Source organism: Amblyomma mixtum, chromosome 4 (assembly GCF_055824585.1).
Source record: "Amblyomma mixtum isolate Tamu chromosome 4, ASM5582458v1, whole genome shotgun sequence".
Lineage (NCBI taxonomy): Eukaryota > Metazoa > Arthropoda > Arachnida > Ixodida > Ixodidae > Amblyomma > Amblyomma mixtum.
Genome location: NC_143015.1, coordinates 10808605 through 10828041, shown reverse-complemented (window position 1 = coordinate 10828041; position 19437 = coordinate 10808605). Strand labels below are relative to the sequence as shown.

Here is a 19437-nt window from a genome sequence, read left to right as displayed (position 1 = left end):
CAGACATAATGAACGGCAAGCCCCAGCAGGCGTGGGAGCTGTACCAGGGCATGGACACGTCCAGCGAGTCCTTCAGCCTGCTCCAGCTGCTGGCGAACGACTGCTACAAGGTACACGCTGCCGGATGCTCCAAGAGAGAGAGAGAAAGGAACTTTAATGAGAGGGAAAAGGAGGAGAGGTCGGCCGGTGGTAACGTGGCCTGGCCCGCTACTCCACACAGGGGAAAGAGAAGGGGAGGAAAGGGAAAGTGCGAATGAAGGTTGATGATATAGCATAGTACAATGAGTTTCATGGGTGATGTCCACACACACACACATACTGGCTGGCACTCGTATCGCGGGTAGTAGACACACGTAAAACTGGTGTCTTCAACACACACACTGACACCTGTCATTAACGCATACAGGAGTAGGTGCTTCATGAAAACGTAAAAGTAAAACATGTAAACTGTGTAAACCAAGTAGGTAGTGTACAGGCAGTCACAGACGGGTATCCAGGCTTGTTTCACACAAAAACTAAAGCACGGCCTTTGCCACACACCACGAATCAGAACGTTTCGCCCTGGCGCCTAGAAGAGTGCTATATGCACGTGACTATACCATGAGCCGTAGCGTGATATCCGGATAGTCAGCAAAGGCATCCATTAGTATCTAAGAAATGCGGTTCTCGATATCGACACTCCCGTGGGGTGTTCTTTCAGCGGCGGCGGACATCGGCAAGTGTGCGAGACTTGTTACTTGCTCACCTCCTTAGCTGCAGTTTAAAGTCACATGACATTTCGATTACTGTAGTTTGGTGCCTCAATTGTAGATATTTCGTTAGAAATGGCAGTTTAAATATTCAGTTTTCTAGGAATGGGATTTCGCTCTGCTCTGGGTACTTGGAAATTCTCCGTAGAGGCGAATTAAACCGAAACCCCGTGGCCAATGAGCGCGCGAAGCCGAGCACACAGAGAGCACATGGGCGTCAAGAGAACTACTAGGACGCTAAAGTTATATTAAGATTTCTCATTTTTCGCAGCTTATGCTGCAAGTTCTGTGTGTGTTTGCGTCAGTTTTTGTTTTTTGTTGCGATTTTCGGTCCATCAGCCGCCATATTCAGACTGCTATAGCTGCAGTGACAGGTATCCGCTATGCTGTGGCGGTGCTGACATTTGCATATAGCGCATATTTTTCATGATTTTTTATTTCCATTCTGTACCCAGGTCGTTGTCTAGACACTTTATTGTTCACAACTCGGCGGGAAGGTTGTAACAATGTCACAAGGTAACGTGGCTTTTCGCGGCGACCACTCATTAACTGCCACCTGCCACGGTGGGTAGGTTGTGATGACATCATTTCATTTCATTTATTTTTCCCTTAAAGGCCCGAGGGCATTACATAAGGGGGGAGCAAACTCAAGATTTGTACGAACAAGACAAGAACACTACAAAGAAAAAAAAAAATAACATTGCAAAGGAATAGAGATGTACAACAGGTAAGGGGCGTCGAAAAGGTTATACAATATGTAACAAGTAAAAAAAAAATTTAACACGTGAGTAAACAAAGGCTAAGGAATGAAAAAAAGCAAGGACACTTGTCTGTCTCAAGCACAACATATAATTGAAAAGATTGCACTCACGAAAAATGGTCCTTTAGTATTTCACGGAATGATTTGCGATTAGTACATGATACAATGGTGTTTGGCAGGGCATTCCATAGAGCTATTGCGTGCGGGAAAAAAGAACTGAGTGCTAACGTGCGACAGTTGATGCGAGCGATGCTATGATTGTGGTTCAAGCGGCTAGACGTCCTATGGGGGGGTTCTAGTTTTGCGTGGCGTGAGCGCGGATGATAATAGAAATGATGCAGAAGACAGAGGCGAGATATGATGCGGCGTGACACGAGCGATGGAATGGAGACGGACTGTTTCAGTGCAGTGATGCTGGTTTTTCTTGAATAGGAAGATGTTATAAAGCGGATGGCGCGGTTCTGTACGGCTTCGAGGTCGGCGGCGAGATAAGCTTGCGATGGATGCCAAATGGATGACGCATATTCTAATTTCGGGCGAATGAATGTCATGTATGCTAGTTTCTTTATTTCAGGGGATGCGTCCTTCAAGTTACGTCGTAAGTAGCCGAGTGTGCGTGAGGCTTCTGCGCAAATGTTTTGAATGTGGGTTACCCATGATAGTGATGGTGTTAGGTGGAGGCCAAGATATTTGTATGATAATGTGGGGTCGACAAGAAGTGAACCAATGCTGTACTGATGCGGATTCATAGTGCGTTTTCTCGTGAAAGACATAGATTTGCACTTGCTAATGTTTAACGACAGGAGGGACGTATTACACCATGACGCGAGTGTGTTAAGATCGGTTTGAAGTAAAGATGAATCATTGGCCGCCTCAATAACTCTGTATATGACGCAATCATCTGCAAAAAGCCGTAAATTAGAGTTTATGTTACAAGGGAGATCATTAATGTAAATGAGGAATAGAAGCGGTGACAGTCCAGCGCCTTGAGGGACCCCTGATGTTACGCTGGTGAAGGGTGAGTGGCTATCGTTTGCGGAAGTGAACTGCTTGCGTCCTGAAAGAAAATTTTCGATCCAGTGGATTAGGTTGGCGGGAATTCCTAGCAATGAAAGCTTTTGAAGTAAGTGGTTATGGGGGACGCGATCGAATGCTTTAGAGTAATCGAGGAATATGGCATCTACTTGAAGGTTATTGTCCATAGATTCGAGTAGGTCATGTATGAACTCGGCAAGCTGTGTTTCGCATGAAAGGTGTTTCCTAAAACCGTGCTGGTGAGGATAAAAGAAGTCGTTAGATTCTAGATGTGCCATTAGGTTCGTGGATATAATGTGCTCGAGAAGTTTGGATGGGATACTGGTTAATGATATAGGACGGTAGTTAGAGGCTGATTTGCGGTCACCTGCTTTAAAGACTGGAATGATTTGGGCAACTTTCCAATCATCCGGGACTTCCTCCGATTGTGACATCACAAGAAAGTTTTGTACAGCACAGCGCCCACTGCTGTTGAGTCGTCCCAGCGAAGAAGCGCCAAAGGAAAGAACAACCTCAGTGGACACAGGCAGACCCAGCTGGTGAAACGGAATTTCTAATAGGCGCCTCCTCAAAGAAGAGTAGCGGCGGCAGAACAGCAGGTAGTGATCCACTGTCTCAGGCTCAGCACAAAATGGGCACAGTGGAGAAACCCCCAGACCAGATCTCTGAAGGTAGAAATTTAGCAGAGGAACCCGGCAACATGAATGTGTGAAAGAGACCTCCAGTCTGCGCGAGCACCAGTCATTGCTACTCCAAGGATGCAGAAGATGCTGATATTCGGGAGATGACACACAGGAGCTGGAAAAACTAAAGGAAGAACTGAACGCCCAGTGCCGTACACCCGCAAAGACCAACCTCCCCATCTTCTTTGGAGAAGAAGATGGGAGAGGAAGATTCGAACCTTTCCCCCGTGGGAGCGTACAACAGGGCGAACGCCATCAACATTGGTTTGGTTTATGGGGTTTAACATCCCAGACTCGGGCTATGAGGGATGTCGTAGTGAAGGGGCTCCGAAAATTTCGACCATCTGGGGTTCTCACATCGCACAGTACACGGGCCTCTAGAATTTCTCCTCCACCGAAATTCGACCGCCGCGGCTGGGATCGAAGCCGCGTATTTCGGGTCAGCATCTGTGAGGTGGGATTCTCTACAGATGAGGCACTCAGGCTTGCATTCGTGTCCATCTTGTGGGCTGGTCTTACCGCAGGCATGGCAGCGGTTTTTGTTTTGGTTTCGCGCAAACATCTGCCCTGCGTCCGACGACGCCGCATCGGGTGCAGGCCGGGGTTGTCTTCCGGTAGAGACGGACCGGAATAGCTTCACCACAATAGAACACGTTGAAAGGCACTGTGCCTCCCTCGAACGTCAGCGCCGTGACATTGGACTTCCCTAGTTTCGAATGGATGGCGAATGGATGGCCTCGGGTATGTATTTGTCGGTAATTTTGGGGTCCACTTAGATAACCCCTCGGCTGGAGTCTTCGGTCGGTTTCAGGTACGTCTGAACCGAACGAATCTAGCCGTCAATGTTCAAGCTTTTTACGGCGAGCACCTGTCTTATGTTTAGAGGATTTTTGGATGCCTATTATTGCAATATTTTGGTCGCAGGCAGGCGAGATCGAGAGCGCATACATAGCTTGAGAGATCCCCGCAGCTGCGTATACGGTTTCTCCAAAATTTTCCAGAAAATAAGTTTTAACCCTTTGTAAGACTGCGGGACAGATGTCCCAATTGTTTCAAATGGCGACAAACGGGCAACGGTGCACCTATATTTTTGGTGCTGAATACTGGACCTGTATTACAAATCATTCAGTGTGTTTTTATCTGTTTTCTAAGAGGCATCCTTGGCGTTCTGTGTATATATACAAGCGCGGGTGCACAGTATGAGCCTGCCCAAGTTAGCGGAAAAACTGCTGTTGAAAAATTGTTTAGGTTTTCCAAGTCTTTTTCATCAATGAATTGCCCCAAGATACTTCCTGAAGCAATTTCCAATTCTGATGCAACTTTTTTGCTCATTGAAAATATTCAGATATAGATAATTACCACGTTTGATGTCTTTTTACGAAGTGATTGGTACAAATGTGTGCCTCCCTTTTTCCTCCAAAACCAAGGGCCGAAAAGGCTTGAAATAAAAGTCATGCCATTCGTTTTCTAGAGCCATTCTGAGCGCAGTTTTACCATTTGTATGCATGAGAGAAGCCAACAGTGGGTTCGGATCCCACCGGCGGCATGTGGTGGTTTTTTCTTCTGCTTTTCTAATCAATTAGCTTTAAGCGATAACACATTTAGTAATATTATAAAGTGATCAACACCACAAAATAAATAAATAATAAAAATCCCCTGTGCCCCTTGGTTTCTGTGGCTGTTGGCTTCTCTCATATTTATAACGAGCCCCTCATTCCCCTTTCCTTGTCTGCACATTTGTATGCATGTGAGACAACACAGTTTGTGCCTTATAAGAGCTTAAAAACACAATCATCCGATATCAAGTTGTGGGGCGATAAGCCAATTCGTCCAAGTGAACCTTATTCGTCGCACTGTTGTCGAGTGATCCAACTCTGCACTGCGCTGATCAAGGGGCCTTCGGGTCGATCTCTCGCTAACGCCACAAGTTTCCTTTCTTTTTTTGTTCTTCGCGCTGATTTTGAAATGCTCCAGATCAGCGCCACGTGGTAAGGAAGCAAGTGAACTAAACGTCTGTGCCGAACTGCTGGTAACGACCGAGGATTCGCTGAATCTAACGACAACGAAGGCGCCCAAATGCTTGTAAAAAGATGCACAGTCTTTGCCAAAAGTAACCAGGCTGCACGGTTTGCTTCTCATTCGTATAGCAGAGCCCTCACGCCTTTCCAAAAGATCAAAAAGTTCTTTGAAGGTGAGGACAGGGGTTCTCCTTACCGTACAGAGATTTGGAGCTTGAGGGCTGGCATAATAGTTTAAATATGCGACTGAGAAGAAAAACATGCAGCCTGGTTACTTTTGACAAAGTCTGTACATAAACAAACTTCGCCAAACACTGTCACACCCACTCCACATTTGACCACTTCCGAGCATATCTAGGAAGCGTGTTTTGTAAGTGTATACACAGGGTGTTTCACGTAACATGAAACACGGATCGAAATCAAGTGGCTGACCGCAACTGCGAGAAAGGAACGACATGTTTTCCCATCGTTTGGCGCTCCTCAGAATATGTTTCAATTTGACTTAATACCATAATTAGTGAAGACTAATTATGCGAATTTTCTATTATTCACTTCAGGGTAACGCGCGTTCCCTTCAGTTAAGAAACAACTTATCCAGTTCTTTGCAGCAACATATCTCCTACGTGGTCCTTTTTTCCGGTAAATTGGTTTTTGAGGAAAGGAAATGGGGCAGTATCTGGCTCACATATCTCGGCGGACACCTGAACCGCGCCGTGAGGGAAGGGAGGATGGTGGGAGTGAAAGAAGGAAGAGAGAAAGAGGTGCCGAAGTGGAGGTCTCCGGAATAATTTCGACCACTAACGTGCACTGACATCCCACAGCACACGGGCGCCTCTTGCGTTTCGCCTCCATCGAAACGCGGCCGACGCGGTCGGGTTCGAACCCGGGTACTCCGGCTCGGTAGACGAGCGCCTTACCACTGAGCCACCGCGCCGGGTAAAACCTTTTTTCTGGCACTTAAAAAAAAGAAGGAAGAGAAAGTAGTGGAGTAGCATATTTCGAGCTATAGCCTTCGTTTTTTATTTTAATCATTTTGCAACTCGCCGAACTGAGCGTCTGCTGCTGACTTTCATATTTCGCGGGCTTCCTTTTTTTCCGGCATTTAAAGAAAGCCCGTGAAATATGAAAGTGAGCAGCAGACGCTCAGAAGCAGCAGACGCTCAGTTCGGCGAGTTGCAGAATGATTAAAATAAAAAACGGAGGCTAGCTTGAAATATGCTACTCCACTACTTTCTCTTCCTTTTTTATTTTGTCTCCGCGATGGTTCAATAGCAGCTCCGTCTGAATTGGTTGTCCATAGCCTGCTTATCATTTATCGTTGATCACAGCGCTCGCTTTCCATGTTCAGGAATAATGTGCTGGCGTACTTTCAAGACAATGCTGAAGCGGCGTCGTCCGCTCACTTCGAGGCGGTTAGCACGCACACTTCGTTCACTCAGGACGCGCTCGGGAGCGCTGCAATACTGTAGCCTAAGAGAGCAATCACGATGCTTTTTTTTATATTTCGCGGGCTTTCTTTAAATGCTGGAAAAAAGGACCACGTAGAACATACGTTGCTACAAAAAAACTGGATCGGTTATTCCGTTGCCCTGTGTACAACTTAACGCAACGCAGGTGACCCTAAAGTGAATATTAACTTTTTTGCATAATTAATTCGAGGTAATTAACTAATCAAGCGGAATTTAAAAAAAATACTCAGAGGAGCGCCACACGACAGGAAACAATATGTACTCAATTTGACCCAGCTCTGGTGCGTCACTTTTTTTGTCTTCTTTGGTTCAAGTTGCGTGAAGCACCCTGTATATCAGTAAGGTATTTCTCTGGGCTAGTCGGTGCATGGTTCAAACTGAAGGCACAGCGCAAGAAGGACGGGACCAAGGCAGAGACAAACACAGCGCTGACTTGCGACTGAAAGGGTTTATTGCTCGCATACTGTAAGGTGCGATTGTGTGCTTTTGTTTATTGTGTTTTTTTTTTGACAATCATCACTGATGCTGTTCTATCTGTACTCCTTTTCGCTTGTTTATTGCGTGCGAGCAATGAAACCTTGTAGTCGCAAGTGAGCGCTGTGTTTGTCTCTGCCTTAGAGTCCCGTCCTTCGTGCGCTGTGCCTTCAGTTTGCACCCTTTATATCCTCGTTGTTGCCCCCGTCGTGGCGTACAACAGATGGGCCAGTTCCTGTACGCGGCGCGTGCCTTCGACCTGCTGGAGAAGATGGACGCCAACCCGGAGTACTGGGAGGGAAAGCGGGGCGCCTGCGTGGGAACCTTCCAGAGGGTGCTCGCCGGAAGGGAGCCGCCGTGAGTGGATCGTAACAAACGCGTTATGGCAGTAGAATGGGTATACAGTGCAAGAGGACATGGCGACTGCCGTCTGTTAGGAGCCAGTGGCAGGTGCTCACCTGCCCATCGGGCTACTAACGAACTTAGCATACTGCCTTAGATATATTGAGCCTTTGTATGCCACTTCGGATATAACAACCTGAAGTGTGTTAACCTCCGATATAACGAACTTTCATGGGTTCCCATTTACCGAACCTACGTACGCCACCTCCGATGTAACTGAATTCCCTGTACGAACCTTGTATGTAACGAACATCTGGCAGCTAACGCATTCAAATGATCCACAGAGCATCGCCCTTTCACGACAGGAAGGTCAATGGTGCCACTGCTCCGGAACCACGTGACCAACTAACTGTTCAATTACTGCGATCCACGGCGGTGCGCCTGGGAGTGAACGCCCATTTGGGTGTGGGGGGCAGGTTGTTGGGAAGGGGTTGGAAGGACAGCTGTATATTCTGCGCCATGGGTGAGAGCTGAGAGTAGTTGTGTTGTTGCATGGATAATTTTATTATTGGAGTGGATGAACAACACTGCGCTAACCATATTATGTACTCCGGAATGACTTGAGGACATAGCACTGCACTGTTGCACAGGGGGACCTGATAGCCTCCTCTGCATTTGCTAGCGTGCAAATACACCCGCCAGCCATCAGTAAGGCACATGGAAGTGGGCGCCAGTGCGCATAGAAACCTGAACCAGTCCCTGTGGAGTGAATGTGCTTCCTCGGGGTGCCTGCAGGGAGTGCCTTCGGGAGATCCTGGAGATGCTGAAGACAGCCAGCCACTCTCAGGCCGAGTCCATCAGCAAAGTGATTCGCGGCTGGTGCAAGGAGAAAAAGGTCGCCCTGTCCTGAGCGGGTGTGGAAGAGACTGCGCTGTGCACGCAAGGGGCTCTTGGGATGCTTGTTCCTCCGAACATGCAATGCAAGGCATCACCGTGTCCTGACCAGTGGAGGCGACGTACCCAGCGGAGAGCAGCGGATAAAATGCGGTGCGAGAAATAAAGCTTGTCAAGGCTTTCAGCTGGGCTAGTTCGTACTGACATCAGGCATAGAGCGAGAGGACAAGGACACACGCTAACATGTGTCCTGTCTTTTTCTCTGGATAAGATGCCTCAAATAAAACAAACACTGAATCAGCTTTTCAGTCATCATCATCATCATCATCGTCATTTAACGTGCACTGACATCGCACAATACACGGGCCTCTAGAATTTCGCCTCCATCGGAATTCAGCTGCCGCGGCCGGGATCGAACCCGCGTCTTTCGGGTCAGCAGACGAGCGCCGTAACCACTGGGCCACTGCGAAAAAGAGGAAGCAGAGAAAGCTTGAAAGGTAGGGGTGGGGAGTTGGAAAGGAATGCGGAAGAGAGGTATTCCTGAGAAGTGATGGCAAGAGAAGCAGGGCCAGGGAAAATAAAAATTGAGCGAAGAAGAGAGAAAGAAAAAATTGTCGTTGATGGGGTAAAAGACGGGTCGGGGCGGGAGTGTAGGGTGAAAGAAACGATTAAGCGGCGGTATGAAGACCTGGTAAATGCTCTGACCATGTGCAAGACCCGTTTAAAGATTTACGCCAGTGCCAGAATGTAGCTGAGAGACTGAATTTCCTCTGAATAAGCCTTCTGTAGGCCTCCTGGCTGTGTCATCTCGATGGCCATTTAGTCTGGCGCTCGTTTACGGCCCGGTTTTTCCGATATATAGCTTCTGACAAGCGGAGCATTGAAACATGTAGATAACATTGGACGACGTGCAGTTACAGCTAGTCTGTATATCGAAGCTTAAGTCGCTTGGCGTGCTTTTAATAGTCGCTTTGTAAATGCTTGCTTGTCTTGCACGTAGGTCGAGAGCATTAGCTTACTGTCGGCAGGGGTTTCTTATCAAGCCTATATATCGTGTACTAGGATGACATACAGGTTTGCGTTGTGTCTGTGTATGTTACGCTTGGTTCGTCGGGAAATATTTTCTCGAGACAATCGTTGCCAGTTGAAATAGAGTGGTTTTTCCGCAGAATATTGTTTATGTTCAGGAGGGCACTCGAGTATTTTGGAATGAGTGCAGGAGGCCGCTCGCAGTTAGCTTTTTTTCGTCTTTTAAGTACATCGCCTCGTTTTAGAGTGGTTGCACGTTGGAAGGTATTAAAGGGCCTCTGAGAGGGGCTCTATAAATTTTCGGTATGCCTGGGAAGCGCACCGCATCACACATGTTGTCTAGCAAGAATTTTTTAAAATGCACTTTTTAGAAGCTAAATTGTCTCTAGTCAAAAGCTGAATTTCAGCGTCTCCGCGCCTTTCCCTCTCCTCTCGCCACTTTCTGTACGCCGAAAGGTCGGCGCTCCGCTGCCAGCCCCACCGCCAGGAAGAGCTTCCTAACCTGCCGCAGCTAATTGGTTAATTGCTGTGCAGACGAAGGAGACGGTCTAGGATTCAGTTTTAGCGCAACTAAATCAGGTGTGGTGATTTTCAACGATACAACTGATCAGGTGGTCACACTACAAGGCCACGAAATGCCCAAAGTGGCCGAATACAAATACCTCGGGATATGGCTAAACGAAGGGCAGATATACACGGAAAAGCACGAACAGGCTCTTAGGGCAAAAGGACGAAGAGACGCCGGGATAATGAAACATAGGGCATTATGGGGGTACAACAAATATGAAGTACTAAGAGGTATTTGGAAAGGAATAATGGTGCCGGGACTTACTTTCGGCAATGCGGTTCTGTGCTTAAGGGCAGAAGTTCAGTCGAGATTAGACGTAAATCAGAGAGCTGTTGGAAGATTAGCACTAGGTGCCCACGGCAAAAGCACGAACGAGGCAGTACAACGGGATATGGGAAGGACGGTAGGCTAAGAGTAAAATACTATATGAAGCGTTGACTCACAGTGGCGGAAAAGAACTAGAACAACTAACCAGTAAGTAAGCCGGTCATAAGGACGGAGAAAGAAAGAGCATTAAACGACAGGTTAAAAACGCGGAAGTTAAAAATTGGATGAATTCAATGGAAAAGAAACATAGTGTAGAACTATATCGATACTGGAAAAGGCAGATCAGGAAACAATTTTTTTATGACAACTCAAGAGGCAGCGCCCTACTTTTTGAAGCTAGGTCAGGGTGTCTTAGAACGCGCAGCTACAAAAAGAAATTTAACGAAGAAGATGACACATGTGCAGTGTGTGGTAGATCTGGGGAAACAATTGAACACCTTATACTCAAATTTGATGGTATCCATCCGGATGTCGATGCAGGCCCAGTCACTCTTCCGGAGGCCCTAGGGTTTAAAGATAACAATGGTCATGTAAATAGATCTGCAGTGGAAGTTAGCAAAAAGCGACTGGAGGATTGGCGGCTGAAAAGTAGAGATGTGACATAAGGTTAGAAGTGTAGGAAACCGTAGGTAAAGAAGATGGCGGATCTTAATGAGAATTGCCAACACAGTAAACAAAAAATAGTAAAGAAAAGCTGAGCAAGGTGGCAATCGCCACCACCCCGTTTCAAAGGGGACCATCCATCCATCCATCCGTCCGTCCGTCCGTCCATCCATCCATCCATCCATCCATCTATCCAGCTACGCGGCTTAGTGGCCGCGGCCATGATGATGATGATGATAACTTTTATTTCCACCGATGTAGGAGGCCCCCTACTCCCCGTCCCTGGCACGCAGGCCTAGGGGACGGGGGCGGGGACCTCCGCGATTAGAAGCAGGCGAATATACATTGGCTCTTCGCGGCTTCAGCCGCCAGGCGGACAGCTCGTTTCTGGTCGGCGGGGACCTCGCTTCGCAAAAGGGCCTCCCGGGCTGCTCTACACTTAATATTGCCCTCAGCGCCCGGGGATCCGGGGCATTGCCAAATTATGTGATCGAGGGTCCCCCTCGCTCCGCAGCTCTTACATTTATCATCTTTTATTTATCTTCTAACTAGGTTTGAAATAACCAGACGGGGTTAGCGAAATTTTCGGCCTGTAATCGTCGCCAGGCGACGGCCTCTGTATTGGTTAAGCTTGGATATCTCGTGGTGGCATTGGACCCCTGCCTAACCTCTAGTGCACGGCGATTTCCACGTACGTTTGCCACCGTTCGTCCATCCCCTAGTGGTCGGGTGGCTCTACATGCTACCCGGAAGTAGAGATCTCGGGCTAACAGCTATGGTATCTGCCTGACGTCTGCAAAAGTCTAACCAATAGCCACCTCTTTACATGTTTACGCAGGTGCGAGCGACGGAGGAGGGTGCGAACATGAAAAAGTCGCCGGGAAGGTCTCGGAAACTTTCGCCCCTGACTGTGAGCTCTCTGCTGCCTGTAGAAGTGTATTATTTGGCTCGGGTATTCGTGCCAACACAGTGCAGTGATTGAGCGAGTTGATGTGCTCTCCTGGGAAAGTGTTTCAGAACCCATTCAAGGGATTTCCGAGGATGGTTTCTACCAATGATGGTGTTTTTCTGAGCATCCGGAAGGGGGACAATAAGGCTCCGGGAATTTCGGTATATTTTTTATGCACTATAGCAGGAAACTGGGCAGCTTGATTAGCACGCTTAGGTCCCTCAAATGAAACGCCCTTCAGGGTTGCGAGCCAACTTTGCACGTCACGCACTATGAGTCATATACTGCTGCTGACGAAGCTGTCATTGTGTTTGGTCCACAGAAGAGTCGTCACATCGTGGGAACCGATTATGCAATTGTATCTTAACAGAATTCCATTGATGTCATATATACAGCCAAACGCACTTGTAGCAGTACCGGTTAGAACAGTATGTGGGATGTAACAATGAACAACCGCAGCACTTTAAGCTTCACCATGTGTTCTGTGGTAAAATAAACCGCTTTTAAGAATGCTGTCATAGCACGTTATCAGTTATAACAATTGAATCTGGTCAGAGCCAAACACATGGAAATGCTAGCATGTACGGAAATTGTGCCAGCCTATGTCTTCTCAGCTCTGTGTCGTCCCATTACGCTATAACGTCGTCATCTCTGCTCTTTTCCTTCTTTCTTGACTATGTTCGCAATTTCGTGCCCGCAGAAAGTGGACGCAAAACGTTTCGGCAGCCCTGACGTCGTTCGAAGAAGAGTTAGGAGTGAAAGGATGATTGAATGTGATAGAGGATGATAAAATGTCGATGCGCGTCAAATCTGATTCACGTGGCGTAATTATTTATTAACTAGATGTAAAAGGTCAATTAGCCGTCGAAGTAGCAACGGACGTCGGTATAGTGGGTGGACGTAAAAACAGCCTTGGACGTCAAAATTCTGGGACAATACCCAACCAAGCCGGCTGAAGGTTTTTGAAATAAATTAAAAGGTGAATAATTAGCGTTAATTAGTCAAACAACACTCGAAATGTCAATATAAAAATTAATTACCAACCATTATACTCCGTTTCATACATAGCAGTCAACGCTGCCAAAGGTACGAAAGTAGTCCGCTGCAAAAAACAAGCAATATGTGTCCGTCCGCATCGCGTCGTGGCTGAGTGGTACGAAGCGCACGCTTGTCTGCTCATTTTATAGGGGGCCAAGGTTCGACTCCCGGCTTGGCTGGTTTTTATTTTTTTTTACTTTTCTTATAAGATTCATTAGGTAGAAACTCGAAACTGTCAAACTCTAATACCTACTTTGAAAAACACAGCGCTGTTTACTTGTTTCGAAGGGAAAAGACAGTGTAGTGTACGGCATACATACGATGTAACTTGAGTTGGATGGCGTTGAGTGCAAAACTGTCATATTTAACACTGCGAGAGCTAGATATTGTCACCTTGCTAGGTCGCTTTTGCGGTGATCTTATTCCAGTAGAGATACCTTCTTTCTTGAACCTCGCAACTGTCCGAGGGCTCACCCCGGTCATCTCGCCCACAGTTTAGAGAACTTCACGCACAGTCTTCTCCGGGAAGCGCTAGAGTAAACGTTGACACTCACCTGCTTGCAGTCTTTCGAAATTTTCGGAGGCTTCAGCTTGGAGAATAGGCCAGCAGGAGATGTTTTTGAAGCCGCAGTGGGCGAAGAAAACAAGCGAGTAGGAGATAGCGGTGCCATTTTCGCAGGCTCAGAAACCGAAAGACGAAAGCAGACGACATCACCGGCCGGCCTAGCTGCGAAAACCTGATACAGGAGGAGCCGAAAAAAACCCAGAAAACTAAGGCACTCTGTTTTGAAGAACATAAAAGAAAAAGCAATCTTTTTGCAAATTAACACACTTTTATTATTGTACTGCAATATCGACCAACACTTACTTTAATTTTAAGTCCATTACTCTTTGCACTTTCGACGCACTACACTACGATGCGGACAAGGAGCACGAACAGGCGCCGCAGCCTACGCTGCGTTGACTGCTATGTATGAAACGGAGTATAATTAATGAAATGTGCCGAAAGAAAGTGACACTGTGGCTGTAAGTGCGGTGGCGGCGAACCAACGCGCTTGTCTTGGTAACGCGTGGCGCCATACCTTCTTGTTGAAATGGGGTAACCGTGACGTCAAAGGAGAGGGCGGTGGCGTGATGGGGGGATGGGGTGAGCGGCGACGCGGTGGAAGAACCTTCTGGTATGTTTCCGTCGCCTCCACTTCAGGCGCTTCCGGCTTGCATCAGTCGTTGCCTAGCCGAGAATAGGTCTACTTAGGGCAGGTAGTGACCGCTGATCCGGATCATGAGGGGGAAATAACTAGTAGAGTAAGAACGGGTTGGAGCGCATATATGGCAAGTTCTCTCAGACCATGAATGGCAGTTTACCATTATCCCTCTAGAGAAACGTATACAACAGCTGTATCTTACCGGCACTCACCTATGGGGCAGAAACGTGCAGGCTAACAAAGAGGGTTCAGCTTAAGGACAACGCAGCGAGCTATGGAAAGAAATATGATAGGCGTAACATTAGGAGATCGGAAGCGGGAGGAGTGGGTGAGGGAACAACCGCGGATCAATGACATCCTAGTCGAAATCAAGAGGAAGAAATGAGTTTGGGCAGGGCATATAATGCGAAGGCAAGATAACCGGTGGTTCGTAAGGATAACGGAGTGCATTACAAGAGAAGGCAAGCGTAGCAGGGGGCGGCAGAAAATTAGGTGGGCGGATGAGATTAAGAAGTTTGTGGAGATCGGGTGGCCGCAACTGGTGAAGGACAGGGTTAACTGGAGAGACATGGGAGAGGCCTTTGACCTGCCGATGGCGTAGTCAGGCTGATGATGATGATGACCATGGTGGCATCATCTAAGATTTTGTTACTACTGCTGCTCATTCACATTCGTACGTTCACCTCGTATGGAATTCGCACGAAAGTACCAATGCGCCCCACCCAGCTCCTACCGCACGATAACTGTGCTGACGCACGCAGTCGTCTGTGTGTTCCACAAGAGAGTCACCATCGGAATGGTGCCTTAGTCACCGTTGTATAAAAAACAGCAGGTGCACATGTGGTTGAGCCACCAAGGTGAATCGATGCATGGAAGCATACAGAAAGTCGGACCGCAGCATCCATCATCAAGAAGATGCCATCTATCGTCATAGACTTTATCCCTTAGACATTCATGTGGCGTTGCTCTATAGCGCCAGAGGTTTCACCAGAGGACTATGCCACAACTCCATCTTCCGAACATCCATGGCCCTAGCCATATCATTTGTTGTTGTTCAATTCCGTGTTCCCAGCTGGCTTCACCAACATTCCGACAGCATCATGATCACCACTCAAGTCAGCAGTTTCGTCGGATGCTTATTACCAGTGGTAAAGCAACCAAGATTTTGCGATTGCCTGAACTCTGAAAAGACGGGACACTAATTACTTTTGTTGTAAACTGTTTTCCTTCAAAAAAAAAGGGGGGGGGGGGGGAGTGTGTTACGGGGCGGCCGGTCCCGATGGGAGCACGCGAAGAGCGAGCGCTCCACTCGAGACCGGCCGTTGTTATGGTATAATTTTTAGATAGTTCTTGACCAGCAGCTACCGCCCCCAAAGTGTGATGTGTAGTGTGCGACCAGGGGCTAGGACACTCGTGGACACACTTCTTTCTAGGGTGCAGCTGCGCGTTACAAGCCTTGACCAATCCTCAACGTGGGTGTATGTCATTCCTTGAGAAGCAGCAACATCAACAACGCAGTGGCCGCTCCTAGCTTCTGGTGTGCAACTTGAAATGAGCAACATATCAAGCTATGAATGCCTATTTTGTTGCGGACGAAAGACACCAACACACGCAAAAAGCCATGCACAGTCGATTTTTATTAAAAAAAAAAACAAAGTCGATGGAGCTGTCTTCGCTCGAAAACTCGAAGGAATGTCCTATGAGCCGTTCCCTTCAATTTTTTATTCCTCCACATGTTACAGAAGTACGCTTTCACTGGGTCCCTGGGCACTGTGGCATTGTTTCTAATGAGAGGGCTGATTTTTTAGCAAAGTCTGCCCTTGATGGACCTATTGTCCCTTTCGTCCCAAATACTGTTTACTTGACTCTAGCACGCTTTCAGCGATTCCAGCGTCTCCAAACCTTGAGCCATGAGCCTCTACTTACTGCAGCGGATTTTCAACACCTGGCATTTCTCGCTCGTGTCCTGTCTTCACCTTGCCTGTGTCTTGTTTTTCGCGCTACGTTTTTCGAACCTGGCATTTCCTTGGAGTGCGCGGATGAGCAGTTCGAGGCAATGTGAGGTGTCCATGACCCTTTCGCGCTGCAAGATACCGCAGCTAAATCTTTATTTATCCCGATCGCGGTGTTCGACATCCAACCTTTGTGAGTCTTGTGGCGAAATTGAGTATATAGAACATTTTTTCCTCTCCTGCCAGCGGCTCGCTGCTTTCCGTAGAATTTACTTGCAGATCCCCCCTCGCTCGGCTTGGGCTTCCTCTTCCGATTGTCCTCTCCTTCGGATCAAGCGCGAGGGGATATGCCCTGAAACCAGTGTGCGATTATATTCACGATTATATAATTTCATCTCGTAGATTCCTCTGCTAGAATGTGAATTCACAACTTTTCCTTCTCCGTATTTTTGGTTGGTACAAATTCTAGCTCTGCGTCCCACAATTAGCAAAATACTCCATTCCCTGCACATGAGTGCGTTTGTATCCGCTATGCACCCTGGTCAATCCCCCGCCGTGGGTATGTGCCATTAAGCCTGAGGACATCATCATCATCATCATCACCACCACTGTCAGTTTAAACCTTGATGCGAAGCAAAAGAAGAAGAAGCAATGTCGCCATTGAGGAGGTGCTTCTACGCCCTTGTGTGGGCCGCCGTGCTGGTCGGCGCTATTCTCACCCTGTACCTGGAAGGCCCCGAAGACCAGGCGGGCGTCATCCTCAGAGCCGCGCTGGCGAGCGAAGGGTTCGCTGTCTCCGGCCCCGTGGCGGCGCAGTCTCTGAAGCAGGAAGACGATGCCCCTACAAGTGACTGGGCCATTCACCGCGAATGTGGGAGCCCGCTGAGTGCCCTCTTCATGGTTTTCTCCGAGGCGCCCGACTGGAAGGGCCGCGCTTCCATCCGGGCCACTCTGCTGGGGCCGCGGGCGAAGGCGTTCTTCAACTGGTCCGGCGTCTTCGTGCTGCAACAGCCCACTGACACACCAGTCGCGAACTGGACTCACCTCGAAGCGCGAGCGACTGGAGACATGCTTACGCTGGAGACCTCGAAAGACGAGTCGCACAGCACGGCGGTAAGATGGGCTTTGGACCAATGCCCCGGGGCTCGTTACGTGATCAAGATCGCGGATGATATGGCGGTTCAAGCGGCGTCGTTGTACGATCTCTTGCTCAGCATTGATCGCACGAGCTCCAACTTGGTTCACTGCGACATGCGTCTCTCCTCGGCGGTCTACGGAACTACGCAGTCTGCAATTCTGGCTACAAAAGAGACATTCCTTGCGCATCTCTACGAGCGGCACTGTTCCCACAGAGTGTTCCTGTCGTCTCAAGAAACGCTGAGAGACTTGTACCGCACGCTTCGACCACTGGAACCAGTAGCGGATGCTGACTCAAGTCGCTTGAAATCCCTGAAGACGGATACCTCAGTGCTAATAAGGAACGTCGTGGTGCGAAACTACAGCGAAGCCTCGCTTTTCTCCACCGGAAACACCACGTTTGTTCATTTGACAGAACCGTCGACGCGGACCATCGATCGGATGGCTTTGTGGTTCTTCACTCTGTGGGAGGAAGCGGCCTTCAGGAGGCCGAGTTTCCGGGAGCTCCTCACGGGCCCAGAGCTCTTCGAGGAGCAAGTCTTCAGGCGCTAGGAAGGTTCGGAAGATGTTGCGAAAACTCTTTGTGAACGTCTTCTGGATAAAACTGCCGCAATGTAAAAGGCATTTCCATGTAAAATAACTGCCTGAAATAATTAATATCAGAGGCCCTCATGCTTCTTTTCTAGGCGCCTTTGGTTTTTGTGCTGTATAACGCGCAGCAAGCTTTCCCAGTGTGCCGAGTGCGTCTCTGATAAACTCACGATGCGCCATGCTAGCCTCTCATCATACCCTGGGTAGTAAAGTTTGTTTTCTCAACTACGTTATTTTGAATGAAGCGATGACGACGATGCCATAGGGTAGACCGTTCCAGTCTGCAGCTGCTCGAAAAAAGGAAGCAGGAAACGTAGTAGTTTGTGATGGCGGGCGCGCAACTTGAGGTGGATGACAGGTGCGATGAGCTATGCGTCCTGTGGGTGTGATAGAAGGTGCTTGATTGAAAGCAGAATAAAGAAACTTGTGACAAAGGGCGAGGCTTGCAATGCGGTGACGTAAACAGAGGGGTGCAAGTCCATGCAGTGTTCGCTTTCAAAGATCAAACACTCGCGTCTATGATTGCCCGTATACACTTCGTGGTTCCGGCTGCGCGGCGTTCATAGATCGTGTTCTGTGGAGCAGCATTTTCGCCAGGGGGCAGTAGTTATGAGCAGAGTTGAAGTGGCTGAAGAGGCCGCCATAGAGCTAGTGATTGCCCAGGAAGGCACCAGCACCATTCCTAGCGATTCCAAGACGGCCCTCCGCAACTTTGCGTGCGGGCGAATCCCATCCACCGCGCACAAAACTGTCAGCACGATGCCAAAAGCCAGGGAGATAATTCACCTGGTTTCGGTACCGGTTCAAATTGCCTGGTCGAGAACCGGCGTATTCAGCAAAGTATGGCCTGTGGCAAATGAAGGGGTTCCCGGAAACGAGGCCGCTCATCATTACGCTCGAGGGTTTGTCAGTCGAGATGGTGAGGAGGACTCCAACGAGTGGGCCTTGCGAAGTGAGACGCTGGACACCTACGAAGCCATAACGACCTATTACAGAGACAAGGTACTCATGTGGGCAAGTTGGTGGACATCAGACATAAGTTCACCACCGAAAGTGCGAGGCACCAGGAGAACACAGGACAACGCTCTTTGTGTATCCACTCCTTGATGATTCACCACATATGTATTTGATACGCATGCGTCTTCTGGTGACCTAGGTTGGGCGTTTCTCAATTAAACTTCAGTTGTTAGTCCAGCGTTGTCCTCCGTTCTTCTTCTCCTGGGGTCTCGCACTTTCGCTTGTGAAGTTATGTCTTAGTACAGTGATCTTGGGGTGTCTGCCTCCTCCGCATTCGTCGCTCAACCGAGATAAAGTCACCACGTGAAGGCGACTGCAAACACGTCGCAGGCAAACCCGTTGGTCTATGCGTATATTCTTCCTGATCTGGCAAATCCTTACTGCCAGCTGTGCGGTGAGCCAACAACCCTGGCTCACGTATAATTTGGCATTGCGCGGAGGATCCGCCTCCGGCAGACCTGGTTGTAGCTCTCGCAGGGCAAGCATGGGAAGCTGTTCTCTCAAGCCCCGACGTACTGTTCAAGGAGCGCAAAAGGTCGCCGACAGACCAACTGCCGGCCACCTGGAACACCTGCGGAATACACCCATGGAGAACGC

At 48.5% G+C, this 19437-nt stretch overlaps 1 protein-coding gene across 3 annotated transcripts in view; it reads left to right on the top strand.

Annotated features, from left to right (window-relative positions):
• Ttc26 (tetratricopeptide repeat domain 26) overlaps positions 1 to 8608 on the top strand; it is a 127015-nt gene extending 118407 nt beyond the window's left edge. For 2 of the 3 annotated variants that reach the window (XM_089586185.1, XM_089586182.1), the window contains 3 exons: positions 4 to 110; positions 7412 to 7545; positions 8326 to 8608. In XM_089586185.1, coding sequence (XP_089442311.1) covers positions 4 to 110; positions 7412 to 7545; positions 8326 to 8440 — 356 coding nt within the window. In that variant the 3' untranslated portion in view covers positions 8441 to 8608. The remainder of the gene's footprint in view (positions 1 to 3; positions 111 to 7411; positions 7546 to 8325) is intronic. The other variant, XM_089586184.1, reaches the window with a different exon arrangement.
• The last annotated feature ends 10829 nt before the right edge of the window (positions 8609 to 19437 follow it).